General features: G+C 35.9%; 1 protein-coding gene across 3 annotated transcripts in view; it reads right to left on the bottom strand.

Moving 5' to 3' along the window:
- st18 (ST18 C2H2C-type zinc finger transcription factor) overlaps positions 1 to 14,678 on the bottom strand; it is a 133,970-nt gene that overhangs the window by 102,859 nt on the left and 16,433 nt on the right. Inside the window, exons 1-2 of one of the 3 annotated variants that reach the window (XM_088642458.1) lie at positions 2,186 to 2,329; positions 389 to 554 (exon numbers count right to left, since the gene is read on the bottom strand). In XM_088642458.1, the coding sequence (XP_088498584.1) occupies positions 389 to 554; positions 2,186 to 2,224 (205 nt within the window). In that variant the 5' untranslated portion in view covers positions 2,225 to 2,329. Of the gene's footprint in view, positions 1 to 388; positions 555 to 2,185; positions 2,330 to 14,678 lie in introns of those variants that run through there. The other 2 variants (XM_088642456.1, XM_088642457.1) reach the window with 2 other exon arrangements.

The raw sequence follows: 14,678 nt of genomic DNA, 5'->3' as shown, positions 1-14,678 counted from the left end.
CAATGAGTTATAGGATTGTGTATATATAAATAGGATTATTTTTATTTGATCCTCAAAAGCTTCAAAATATTTGACGTCACCTTCTACCACAAACAATCTTGGAAAGGCTACACACACAAACTTGCATAATACATGTCGTGAGTATATAACCCTGGTGATTAAGTTCTGTCTTAGAAGCAAGCATAATAAGGGTTAAGATTTGTCTCATTTCTAACAGCATATAGAAATATTAATTGACTTTTCCAGTTTAGAGTTTAGACAAAAAAAAGTAGCCCCAGGTATACGAACTCTCCAATAAACAGCAGCATATGCTGCTTAAACAAAGATAGTAGAGGGTGGAATCGTATGCATTTAGAACACAAAATGCTTCTTTTTCTGTCTTTTTTACCTTTTCCTGAAGACTCACTAGTTCTGCTGGAGAGCTCTTCTTCCTCCTCTTCACCTTCATCTTGTGGCTCTTCTTGTTTTTCCACCTTCCTTGCCCTTCGAGAGCTGCTTTTCAATTTTCCACAAGACTGTGCCATGATTGCTTTGTCGACTCCTTTCCTCGTTTTCTGTAGAACAGATTCAAAATACAAGAATGCGTCCTTTGAACAGGCACAGCCACAGGAAGTTTACACATTTGTGTATTCTTCACAATAATGTTACAAATTGATTAGAAAGTTATATAATTCTATTACATATGGAATACAATACAATTTATTCCATACGTAACATAAGCACATGTTTGTTTTTTTATTATCAGGGAGCCCTTTTTTACACAAGTGTGGCAGCTTCAGCATAATGGATGTTTCAACCCAGTCTTGTTTTCTGTCACAATCTATTTTTTGTAATTTTATGGTGAGGATATTTTGCAAAAGCACTTATGTTCAAGGACACTTTGTATTTTTATTGTATTTTTAATAAGACACCACAGAAAGTACATGGAAAAAGATTATTGTCTTTATTCAGGCAATTCATTGAATTAACCCCATGAAATGTAGCTACATTACAGCTCTGTACACCAGAGAATGGATATAATCGATATGCAAGGATTAAATGTAATGTGTCTCTCACTATTTTCATTTCACACATTTTAATGTTATTCTATTGTACCAAATTTAGGAAACATGTACTGTATGTTTATGCTGAGCAAATTATGATATTTCCATACAGTTCATTTAGATTTCAAAAAGCAATTATAACTGTAATCCAACAGGGATAATAGCAGTGTAAATGTGAAATACATCAATGTAACATTATGACCTTACTGATGATACTTTTAAAACATTATTTCCCTTTATAATTTAATGGAGGAAAACAAAAACAGCAAGGTGTGTCATATCTGGGCGTCTGAAAGTCCACAAATACTATTACAAGGCTGATCAGGATTAGCTTCACAGTATACCTAGTTATCTATTTTGGAGTGCCAGACTACTAGCACTGGGCAACTAAGATTCAAAAGCTGGAAAATCCAGTTGTCTCCCAAATACAGAAAGTACTTAAATCCCAAGCTAACACAAGAAAAATAAGGATAAAGGCTGCTGTGTATATCACCAAAAAGCCTGTGCACTTTTCAGAATCACTGGCTAGGTTAAACAAATATGCTAAGTAGAGATCAAAACAATCCTTTGATCTGCAGCCTAGTTTCCAGAGGAACCGCTTGGCTGTTGTTGTAAATAACTTGTATAAATCTGTACAGTTTGCCTTCAGGTAATATTAGCAATGCCAGGGCTTTGCAGCAAACTTTTCACAGAAAAATAGATCAGATAAAAACCTTTAATCCCATAGTAATTCATTTCCTGTTAACTTTTTATTGAAAATGCAAAGACTTTTAATGTTAGATAAAGGTAAGACTCTTCAGTATCTCATCACTGTCCATGTTTCAAATTGGTTGTAAGGTCCAGACTGCTTAATTTAACTATTTCAGTTAAAAGAGACTCACTTCATCTTTTTAAATTAAATACACATTCAAAAGAAATTCTGCAATGCCTGCTAATGTTTTGCGTCATTACTGTATCCTTTATTTATTTATCGGATCTCATAAACCCATCAATAATTACAAAAACTCATTGACATTATTAGTTTACACATCATTAATTTTAAAAGGAAATGTTTCATTCGCGCTAACTAGAAAATTGATAACAGAAAACTGATAACTCACTATATATATATTTCAAAGTTTAACATTTTTAAAGGCTCCTACCTCCAGCATCCCACCGAGGTCAAACCTAGTATAAAACATTGTCAATCTTCATACAAAAGAGGCTTGAAGAGTCAGAATGCAGGAGCTATGCAACTTGCTGACTAACTTTGCTCCCTGTTTTGACCAACTACACAAAGAAAAATGCTGCCTATTCAAAACACACAGCAAAACTCTTTTCACCGAAAAGGGCAGTGAACAAATGAGGCCATGTCCTGAGCTGCTGTCATTATCCCATGAGGCTCAGTGATGGCTGTGGGGCATGGAACTGGGTGACACCACTGCCAGCCGCAACAGGGGACTTTTGTGCACTTTGTCTTCTTCCAGAAAACTTTGTTTATTCCAACTTGAACACTGCCCTTTTCATTTCAACAGCTGGATTGGTTTTCACCTTTATTCCTCTGGGAACAGGCAAAGACTGGATTCTTAGATGTGATTGTGCGCGGAGCATAGAAGCAGATTTCTTTGTCTAAAAATATTTTATGTATTGTTTTTTTTTTTTGTCAAGTTCATGAGTAGAACAAGAATATGAAAAGGGAGGTCCTGCCCACCTGGAAAGACACTTTAATCTTCATATGTTTCTGAATTCTCTAAAATGTTATTTAGAATTTCACTATGTCATCTAAAGCAGAGTCTTCCAGTTATGGGCCTAGAGACCCACATACTGTACCTACTGGTTTTTGTTCCAGTTGAACTCTGAACTACATAACTGAACCCTTAATTGACCTAATAACAAAATCAGTTTTATTCATTCTGACACAGAATAGAAAGAAACACTTGAATAAGTTCCAATCAAGTGACTTGTTAGTTCGACGAAGGCTTCAATAAAGTAAGCAACTAGGGTGAAACAGCAAATAGGTGTGAGAAGCCTCATAGCCAGGGTGGAGAACCTCAGATCTTAAGAACTATACCAAAAACAAATTACTAAACTTAATGTTTAGTAAAACACAGATGCCCATTTTGTACTTATTTAAGAGATTGTCCTTTGTGCTAAAGTATTAAACACAAACATTTGCAAATCTTTTTTTTTACAAAGGCACTGAAATAACATAGAGCCAATGCTTATCAAGACAAAACATCTGTTTATCCTGGAATCAAATACAGGAAAAGATAGGGACAAGGCTTTTACTTTGTAGTGCCAGATTCTTCTTTAAATAACATACTTATAAGTTATTTTATAATTTAATTCCAACACTATTCAAATTTAAAAAATATTTTATTAATAATGCTGTATTTGAAGGCACATTGCACAGAGGCATCATCTGTTCTAATAGATTATTAAAATATATGGGCATAAACATGCAGAGATCTGTTTTACAATTCCTTTGTAGACCAACAGGAATGCACTATAATCACGCAGAGCAGGACAGATGAGCTTGTCCACATCTGCTTGACCACAGTAGAAAAGAGGGCAGTACCACACAATATTAGCTAGAGAATAAAGAGTTTTGTTACATTGTAAATGTTTACTTTTCCAAATGTCAAATATATTTTTTAATATATGAAGTACCGGCAATTGTAAGAAATAGAGTACATTGTGTGTGCTAGTAAAATGGGCTATTTACATACTTTACTACAAAATACTTCAACTCCTATATGGTATGAACACATTTATTCTATCAAAATAAAGATATTTTGATACTTTACAAAATACACTAAATATACAGATACAGTAGCAAAACCAGCAACGATGAAAGTGATCAATTTCTATTTTTAATTTACCAAAACACAGGGACTATATATAAATTATTAATTTTAAAACACAATGACACTTTTACAAATAGTGTAAAAATAACTATTTTCTTTGTTGAAGTCCAATTGAAAATGGTTCACTCCCTTACCTTAACTAAATTTGTATCTCTTCTGCAAAACCATGGGTTACCATGACACCCATTCATGTTTGAAAATACACAGCATTTCTTTGTCATATTTGCCAAAGCATTAAACATCTGTGATTGTTGTTCAGTTGACAAAGCCAATTAAATGGCATTTCCTGCGAATGGAACTGTTTTTGTTCCTGTAATGTACTTGAAGTCTTTTATTAAAAAACAGAAATGCTGAATATTATCTTGAGAGAACACAATGAGTTATAATATTTTGTGATTGTAATTGGGTTTTTGAGATGTTAGAGTGTTTAACTGATGTAGGATATGGACTTCATAAAATAGTTTTAAGCACAGTTTCTTTTCACTGTAAAAAAAACTTACTTAAAATTCATATTTTGTTCTTGGCAATGGATAAAACAAAGACAAACCTCTGATTTTCATTCTGAGGAAATAAGTAGCACTGCATGCCATTTTTTCTTTTGAACTAATCTGGATAATGTTTGCATCACTTAAAATTAATCTAGAAACCCCTAGCAAACAACAAAATCTCAATTTCTCACACATTCTTCTTTGAATAATCTTGCAAAGCTGGACTTCATCGCTTGTCAGTAAGTGAAACAAAATACAGAAGAGAAGACTTCTGACCACCAAAATAAGACAAAGCACTTTCAAGAGTTTTAACTCCAGATAAAGTCATAAAGAGGGAACTAAAATGTGAAGTCACTTTATACAGATCAAGATATTTATGGTTTTCAATATCTGTATAACCAACTATATATTATGTTGCAAAGGAACAAGTAGTAGGTTTATTCCATGCTGGAAAAAAGAAGAAAGAAAACACAACGTTTCAGCCATGGAGCCTTCTTCAGGTGTGTCAGGAGGCTCCCCGGCCGAAATGTTGTGTTTTCTTTCTTCTTTTTTCAGCTTGGAATACCCCTAATACTTGTTCCTTTGCAGCCTACGCATGCTGGCGCAGCATGCCCACCTGAACTATATATTTTGTTTACCTAATAACACATTATATGGGCACAGCAAAGATCAAAGCACAGATAAGAGTTATTCAGTCTCTCCTATCTCTCTACAACCCATCTTGCCCTCTCCATTATGCTTTGACTTGACTTGCTACAGTTCCACTGTGTGTCCCAATCAATTGCAAAGCCTTTTCTTCTCTCCCCTCGTCCCTCAATGGTGAAATGAACAAATAACAGACACCAGGTCTGCTCAGCCACTGACAGCCCATCAGCACCTCCTCAAGATACATTTGCTAAAGCACTGTGAACTCACTTCTCACTTATACTGTATATCCAAATATATTATGTAAGCAATACACTGTATTGCACTAATGCTTTTAATTCTCACCTTTCATAATGTAATTTGCTTTTTACATTATTTGCTACTAATATGGAGCACATACTGACAGGGTGACTACTCTAATGTTATGTAACTACTTACCTATACTGTACATATGTGCTAGTTATTATTCATTCACTTCATTTTTGGTTTGTCTGGCATTTGTATTGCACTTTTTATTGTGGTTGTGTTTTGTAATTTTATTTAATATAGTGTATTATGTTTATTTCATTGTGGTATAGTGTAATTCTATCTTAAAATATGTGCTGCAAGGCAGAAAAGCCAACCAGTGTGCCACCATACCGTCCAAATTTGTTATTATTAGTAATAACATTTGTGGTTAGGATTCAAGTTGGGGTTACATTTTGGGAAACATTTATATTCGTTTAAGGATTGAGGTTTTTCTTATGGTTTGGGCAATCATGAAGTTTTATGTATTTTTTGTCCCTTTGAAAAATAATGATAAATTATTATAATTTTATTTAAAAAGCATGATCAACCATTTTTACATCAGGTCTTTAGCAAACTGAAGTACAGTTTCCTTTTAAATTTGCCAGTATTTTGCTCCATCTATTTTTTTTCTCAGTCTTGATATTCTTCCCAGTTCCTGTTACTGAGAAGCTGCTCCATAAATGATGCTTCTATCATAATGCTTGACAGTTTGGATGGTATTAACTGGGTGACGTGCTGCGCTGGGTTTGCCCCCGATGTAACGTTTTGCATTTTGACTAAAAAGTTAATAATAATAATAATTGCTTACACTTATATAGTGCTTTTTCTGGACACTCCACTCAAAGTGCTTTACAGGTAATGGGGACTCCCCTCCACCACCACCAATGTGCAGCCCCACCTGGATGATGCGACGGCAGCCATACAGTAGTACGCCAGAACGCTCACCACACATTTTTCTTTGTCTAACCACAAAACCTTATGCCTCATGTTTGCAGTATTCCTTAAATGCTTTCTTACAAACTCCACGGAGGATTTGCTGGTGGTCAGTTGCATGAAGGGACCAGATATTGTTGACTCATGGACATTTTCTCCCAACTTCTTGTATAATCCAATACTGCAAGCATGCCACCAAAGTTTTTCACATTTGTAGTGGTCTTTCATGTTCTTTCAGACATACATTTCTTCAACATATGTTTTAGTGTTTGTTTAAATATTTCAACAAGTCTGTCTAATAGGAATTTGTGCTTTTTATGGACCAGCTTCATGAGATGGGAGGTAAAATCGGTCTCCTTGTCAGTCAGGATTTCTGCTGGGATGTGTACCCTGTAAAACAGCTTTACGAGTGCTCTGATGACCACAATAGAAATACTTCTGGCAATCTACTAATATTAACTTTAAAATACTAATACTTTACTAAATTATTGTGGGGCATTTCTTAAAACTAGAGATGAGGATGAAATAAGATTTAAAGCATTTAGCTTGCTCCTGGCATTTCAAACTATGCATTTAGGTGATGTTATTTTCCAGGACACTGCAAATAGTATTGTAAAGACACTCCAGAAACAAACCTTAGTCTCTCTTGCTACATGCAATATACTGTATAAGAACTGTGTAATCTACTTCAGGAGGACAAAAAAAGTATTCTTTTAATTTTGTAATCAATTTATTAGAGAACATGTTCATTTGTTGAAATTTAGTTTCATCCCTGTGAAGGTGCAACAAACATTTGCCACTGAACAAGAGAATGATGGGACATGTGTAGGTAATAATAAATGGAGGATATTCATCCATCTATTTTCGAACCGCTTTATCCAATACAGAGTTGCGGGGGACTCAGAACCTATCCCAACAGGCAATGGGCAGAAGGAACGATGTACATGCATTGCATATGGAGCACCTGATAAAAATATTTTCCCAACAGTGCTATTCTCTACTCATGCAAGTGTTCAAAATGAAACTTCTCAAATTGTCTTTTGCAAGACTACAGATGTGAAGACCTATGTTAACAATTCGAGCTCTGATGACCTCAAAATTTAAATCCGTTGTTACCAATTCCTACTGAAAAGTTAGGCAGAAGAATGTTTTGGCTTTTCCCACTTGATTGAGGGCCAACACCCTGGGTATAGGACAAGAAAGTTGGGATCTCAAAAGAACCAAAACAGCAGTGCATAATTTAGAAAAAAAAAACAGAAACCAATAGCCCAAGGCTACTTTTAGGCTGTTAGGGCCTTCCAGGCAACTAGACAGAAATGTTGGTGAAACGGATGTTTCAGGATATTGAAGCTGGTGCTGGATTAGTATTTATTAGTATTTGATGTAATCAGGAAGGCATTGGAAGACTGCTAATGAGGTCGCCTTTTTGAAAGGAATGGCCAGAAAATTGTTCAGTGGTGGACCCAGGTTTTAATCAATTATAATGAAGAAAGAAAAAAAAATAGTTACAAGAAATAACAAAATACTTTTCCTTAATGAAAGGGTGAGAAGATTTATGTGGAGTTTTAGATAATTGAGGAGTGGTTCATAAGGACTGATAGTAATTTAAAAATACCTGAGCTGCTAGGTTTAGCTTTAATTGAGACGAAAAGTTAGAGTACATATTTAGATGGTGGGATAAAGGAGAAGTTAGGAGGCCAAGATGCTGCAAGCAAAAGCCCCTGATAATAGCCTCTAAAGCCAAAAGACTGGGCAGCATGAGTGAAAAGCTCAAGGTCTTCAGGTGATAAACTCATCATAGAAGAGGGTCAGCCCATTCCCGTTCTCCAGAAACAAGCAACAGTAATGAAGCTCTGCTTTGCAATATTAAGGGTTACGCCACATAAAGAAAAATAGGTCTCGTTTAGTACGAAACGCAGCAGACAAGACGGTGGTATATTACAACTACACGTGATCATGTTTGCTGCGAGGAAAGAAGGTGAAAAAAAACTTCAGAACTGAGAATGATTCCACAGAATTTTAGAGGGACAGATAAATCTTTTCTTTAGCAAGAAGAACATTCAGTTTCTGAAAAATGGAGAGCTGCAGATGCAGCCATCTAGAATGTGCGAGGTGCCTACCGCTATAGGTGTCACGCCCTCTGCAGCCAGAGGGCGCTCCTTCTCTGTCCTGTCCCTAGTTTCCAGTCTGCTGTCCTTCCTGTCCCTCTCTTTCCCTTGGGCTATATATTTCCGGGTCTTGCACTCTGTCCTCGCTCAGCATTGACGTTCGGATGTCCTGAGACCCGCCTAGCACCAGGGCGCCCCACGTCCGCTCCCTGAGGGCATAGGTTTCTATACGGCATTACTGAACTCTTTGCACTAATGAGCCCGGGCCTTTTTCCCGTCTCGCCGCTACGCATATGGGTCTTTTTCCGCTCTCCTGCTCCCCACGGTTAGTCCCTTTGGACGTCCGCGACAATAGGCACCATAGTATTGCTGACAGCAACACATCATGATGCTTTTATTTTTTATAATAATCTGATGCAGGATTGCACTACTCTGTAAAACTGCAAGGTGGAGCAGTGAATCCTTAAAGTACCACAGCTGTTTTTTCACCAATTGTATTAATATTACCTAATTGTGTTTTGGTATTCTAGCTTTTTGTCTAAGTGCAAATAGTCACAGGCTAGAACACAGCATAACCACAGTGTACATGAGTTCATACTTTGAGAAGTATTGTTTATTCACCATGTGAGGCGGACTGGTGCTGGAATGGGTGGTGGGGGTGGAGAGAGTAGGTATAGCCACACAAATTTGGAGCAAGTGTCACAGAAAGGAGGAGCAATTGCTTATTTCAAGTTTGGTGATCTCTGACAAACAATCTAGGATGGACACAGATACTGTATTTTTTAGAATGGAGAGGATTAAGGAAAATGTGCTCCATGGGTTTAAATAGGTGAGGATGATGGGAAGAATGCAATTGGTGAAAGGAACAGGGTCAATGCTGGAGTTAGCTACAGGGCAGACATTTTAAAGTATTAGATAGCAGATGTTGTAGGATATACATCTGTCATACAACAGTAAAGTTCCATGTCAAGGGCTCTACAATAAATACTGCTTGTAGTCTTTATAGAACAATGAGCCCCAAAAGAGATAGATCCAAAATAATATGCATGTTAACTGTAGTGAGACTGTAGGTTGTGGCAAGGAGGATTTATAAGAAAATTCGAGTTTGGAGGATAAACAGGGAAAGCAGAGCTGAAGGGTAGGGATGTACTGTCTAAATTACATGGCAGGGGTACTGGGGAAAGGGGACTCCCACTGGGCTGTATGGAGCACCAGGTGACAGAAAGGAGAGCAGAAATTATACGTATTGCAGGATACTTGCTGGCTGAGTTGAAAGCTCAAAATCTACACAGCAGTGATCACAGTACAGTCATATATCTCAGAAAAACCCCACTTAAATCTGCTGGAGACCTAAAATATCACAGAAATTCACCTTTCAGTAGAAGAATGACCCAAAGGCAAGGCACCATTGTAGTGGCATAATAAGAAGAAAGTGAATGTTCTTGAGTGACCCAGTCAAAGTCCTGACCTGAAGTGATAATCTGTGAGGAGACCTGAAAACTGCAGTCCATAAGTGACCTATAAGCAACCCGAGAGAGGCTGAGCAAAACTGACAAAGAGCATGGTAAAAACCTACAGTACACTACGCTGGTGTGCACAATTGGTAGAAACGTACACAAAAGTGCCAAAGAGGCTTTTACCAAATATTGAGTTCACAGGTCTGAATAATGCATTAATCAGCATACATACTGTATATCAACGTACACATTTTTTTCTCTTTAGTTTTTGCAGACATTTACTATAAATTATCTTAAAATTCTTCAGTTTGAACATTCAGGATTGGAATAAAATATTAAGCCTAAAATATGTATGCAACATAATGGAACATCATAGGAAGGGTCTGAATACTTTTGCAAGGCATTAAAAGCAATGTGTGGCTGATGACAAATTCCTATGGTGTGTTGCTTTTAGCTTACATATTAGCACACTGATGCAATGTGTTAACATCAAACAATGCACTGTTATTTACTCTTGTAGGACAACATTTTACTTTTTGTGAAAATATTTTCATTCTCACAGTACATCTCTGTCCTGCAGGGATTAGTCAAAACTGAAATTTCAATTTTTTAGTTGCTGCTTTTTTGAAGTTATCAAATTATTCACTTGATGCATGTTCAGAATTGTGTCTACTATTTAAAATGCTTCAATGGTTTTTAACAAACTGAGAAACAAAGGAATCATAATAGTTATAAATCTACCGGCAGTCTGTTAGTGGTAAAAAGAAAATTCTTCTGACAAGAAACACACTTTATACTGTACAAGAACAAATCTGACTAATGCACATTCTAACTGAGGATCAAAATAGTTATATCCTTAGCAAGTTAAAACTCCAAAGTCCATCTCTGCCTTTACATGGTTGTATTATTAACCACCAAATGCCCTCTAGTTAGTTGGCCATCCTCAATTTATTCAGGCTAATACCAAAATCTAAATGCAACATAAACATATTATTAGAACTCACAGTTCTAAACGTAAACGTAAAAATGCCACTTACTGTGCCCTCCAAATGTATCCATACTGTAGCTCTCATGAAATAGGAACAAAAAACATCTTAGATCATAATGAGTTGGATTTGGATACTACCCAGTCCTTACTGAAGGTGTCTTGCTTAAAAATGGAACAGTACTGCATAAAGCAAAGTCATATTTGTTATTACCATATTCCAGAAAACATGAAAGTCACATTTTCCTTTTAACTAATTTACTTGACTAATTCCTTGATCTAAAGTAACTTACATTTGCACCCATTTATAAAGCAGGGTATTTTTAGGAGCAATTCAGGTGAAGTTGCCAGGAGTTAGAACAAGAGCATTTCAGACAGGATTTGAGCCCATAACCTTCGGATGAAGAGTTCATAACCTAAATCACTGGCGCATTGATTCATTTTTCTAAGTGTTTATTAAATAAAAATCAACAAAAACAAATTTTATAATATCATTATACTCTTAAGAAATGCAATGGAGGCCTACAAAGGAATCCTGCTTCGATGGGGTATAAAACGAGTTAATGCACAAAAAAGGACAGCATAGTAATAGCATGTATCATTATGGTTCAGGTGAGAGAGCTCTCCAAAGACTGCAAGCAAAGTGTCATTGACTACCCACAACTTGGGGAAAGGTATAAAGAATACACAAAAAGCTGAATCTTCTACTTTCCAAGGTAGCATCCATTATTAAGAAATTTAAGACTGCTGGTTTAGTGGCAGCCCAAACAGGATGGAGCATGACACATCATCCAATCCCTAAACTGTTTTGTTATGGGGTTATTGTACGTCTAACGATCAAATTTCCCACAATACGGTATCAAGGAAAACTATGACAAAAACTACATCTTACATTTTTACTAACTTACATTTAATGATGCAAGTAAATCTGTCCCTTAACAGAAAATATTAAATGCCAGCTCCATTCAACTACCATTCTTTTGGGGCGATCAAGGCTGTGGTTTACCAAATCAAAATCTTTCTTTTTTTTTTCCAAACAAAAAGACACACATTATTGAAGCTACTGTATATAATTCCTTTATTACCCTAAAGACATCAATGTAAAATGCTTAAAGTACTTCAAGGTACTTTTATTTTATTTATGAGACAAAAGACTGCAAAAATGTGCTCATTTCTTTTCAGCATTTTTACAAATAATTTGGCCACTAGAGGGTACCACAGCTTTACAAATGTTAACAAAAGAAAGCTTTTTGAATTTAAATAAAACAATAAATGCTGTGGGTAAGAAGAACAGTGAGGCATAGTTTTATATTTTTGTTTATGAGCAAGTTCTACATCATTTAGCCTCTATTAAACTACACAACCAACATTACATTAAAGACTTTAATTACATTTTATTACATTTTAAAGTATGTTTTCTCAGCCTCTTAACCTGCACCTTCTGGAAATGGTGGAGAGAGGGTTAGTCATAAAAGTTTAAAAAAAGACAGAATTTAAACCAGAGAGAAACAGCTAGAAGTTATAATGAGGAGAGCCTGCCAGGTGGCGTACTGGCTGTAGCAACAGAACACACAATCTGTCTGTTTCGCCTTCCAATCCATTGACAGCTGCTGCTAACAGCCATGCACACTCACTCATTGTCCATCCACTGCTCCCTGGCCTTATTCTCTGTGCGATCTTTGAAATCCTTAACAATAATGTGAACTTCTATTGCACTCCCTTAGCCCACAGAAATGTTTAATGTGAGCTTTAGTGAATATGTTAGTGAAATTGGACTGTAAATTAACTACTTAATTCAACCTCGTTTTCAATGTGAGATTCTTCCAAAAGCTTTCATTACAATCTTAGAAAACAAAAACAAGAACTCAGTTTTCATTTTACAGACCATTGGCCGGCATGTCCTGAGAAAACCTTTTAGACTTGTGTTTCCTGCCATCCTAAATGTCAGCAGCCGTGTCTAGCCATCTGGTAAGTATAAGATGTGCACCTACAGTCTCATTCCTGGTAAAGAAAATGGAAAAAGAAGTTTCTAAGCACTGGAAACGATAGAAAATTCAAGGCAAAAAAGTGGTTAGAAGAATTAGAATAAAGAAATGTTGTATCCCTAAGAATGTTTTCTGTTTAGTGAACTTATTTAAAGTATGTTAAAAAATAGGTATTCATATTGTTTGGAATTGTTGCTGTTGCTTTTATTGCAGCAGTAGTAGTATTAAAAATATTAAAGCATTAAAATATTTTAAGCTGCCTGTCCAAGTGTTTTACTTTTTTCATTACAGCACATTTAAGACTTTGAGACAGAATGGATTGTGTTCTATAAGAGATTGTTTTTAATTCAAATACACTTCCTACGAATTTGCCAATTCACTGCTTAAAACGTAATCTGCAATCTTCCCTCAGGATTTATTTTCTTAGTTTCTAAATTGATATTCTACAATAAAGGGTGAATTACATAATAAATTTGCATTTGCAATATATATATTTACCTTTATGTTTTTTTAGACCAAATGTTGTATTATATTGCACTTACAAGCTTTTTTTCTGGCTCATTCAAGACAGATGAGATTTCAGCTAATAGAACCTTATTGTAAAACCAAATGAAATTACCACTGCAAAATAAAATATTTAAAGATAAGTAATGTGATAACACGAGACAATATCTGTGATATCTGTGATTATACATTTTTGTCTCTTTGTGACATTAATGAGAATAAATAGTGATGGCTGCATGCACCTTATAAAAATAATAAAAAACTACAGAGAACACTTCCATCAGAAAGTTAAGTTGCATATGGGGGTAACTGTCTCCAACACTTCCAGCCATTAACCCTGAGGGTAAGTATTCATTGCAGGTCATAAGGTCCCTGGCAAGCATCAGTCTACATGACATCACCAGGATATCAACATTGCTAACTAAAACTGAAAATAAAAATTTAACAAGCTTCATTTAATTTCTCAGACAGCGGACACTGCTGGCCTGAAGGACATTCATAAAAAGTCATTCTAATGTGAAACTTTTGCATTTAGATGCTTGCCCAATTTGGATTGGATCTTCATAAGTTAGCAGAAACTGTGGCACTCATGTAAAACTGTTTTAACATAATATATTTGGCCACTGATGGAAGAATTGGTTTGCCTGTGATTCACAAAAATGAAAACTACTTTTCAAATCTGTGGATAGCATTTTGAACAAAAAGACCTAATACATAGGAAAAAAAAAATTTCACTTTTAAGTGGAACCAATCAATGCCATTTTTTATTTTAGTTCAGATTAAAAAAATGTTGACCCATCCCCTAATACCTTTCCAAATTCTAGACAGCAGCTTTCCACAGATTTGGAAAGCCAAATCTCTTTTCATTTTTGAATGGGTCCGATTTAATTCAGGCCTATTTGTGTGTTCATATACTGTACATGAATGTGCCTGATTGAAAGTTACAGTACATGCAATTACAACTAATTCATCAGAAGGGTTTTGATCAACTGCTTATTATTTATTAAAGCATTTCAATGCCAGAAGGGGTAGGCTGTATCCATATTTGATACTGCATCTCCTCAGATGGGCAAAAGAGCTCCTGAACGCAAAAAGGTGGCAGGCAGTTTGCCTCAGACACAAACATGGATTGAAGTATATGGAGAAAGTATGAAAGTAGTATTTAATGCAAAGACATCATATTTCTTAAGTATAATGCCTCGAGAACTCCCATTTCTGCAGTATTGCAAACTGAAAGGCAGTGCTTGTCTCAGTGGCTGTGTAGGGGATTCTTCTGCTGCTTGGCAGGGGAGACAGAAGAAGCAGCTCTGTGAAGTTGGCACCCCAACAAATTATGATAGCCACCACATTTGTTTGTGCTGGTTTGTGCCATTGGAAGTCACATTTGTGCTGCTGT

Source organism: Lepisosteus platostomus, chromosome 8 (genome assembly GCF_059453375.1).
Source record: "Lepisosteus platostomus isolate fLepPlt1 chromosome 8, fLepPlt1.hap1, whole genome shotgun sequence".
Classification (NCBI taxonomy): Eukaryota; Metazoa; Chordata; class Actinopteri; order Semionotiformes; family Lepisosteidae; genus Lepisosteus; species Lepisosteus platostomus.
Note: the sequence above shows the minus strand (reverse complement) of the source record. Positions and strands in the feature narration are given on the sequence as shown.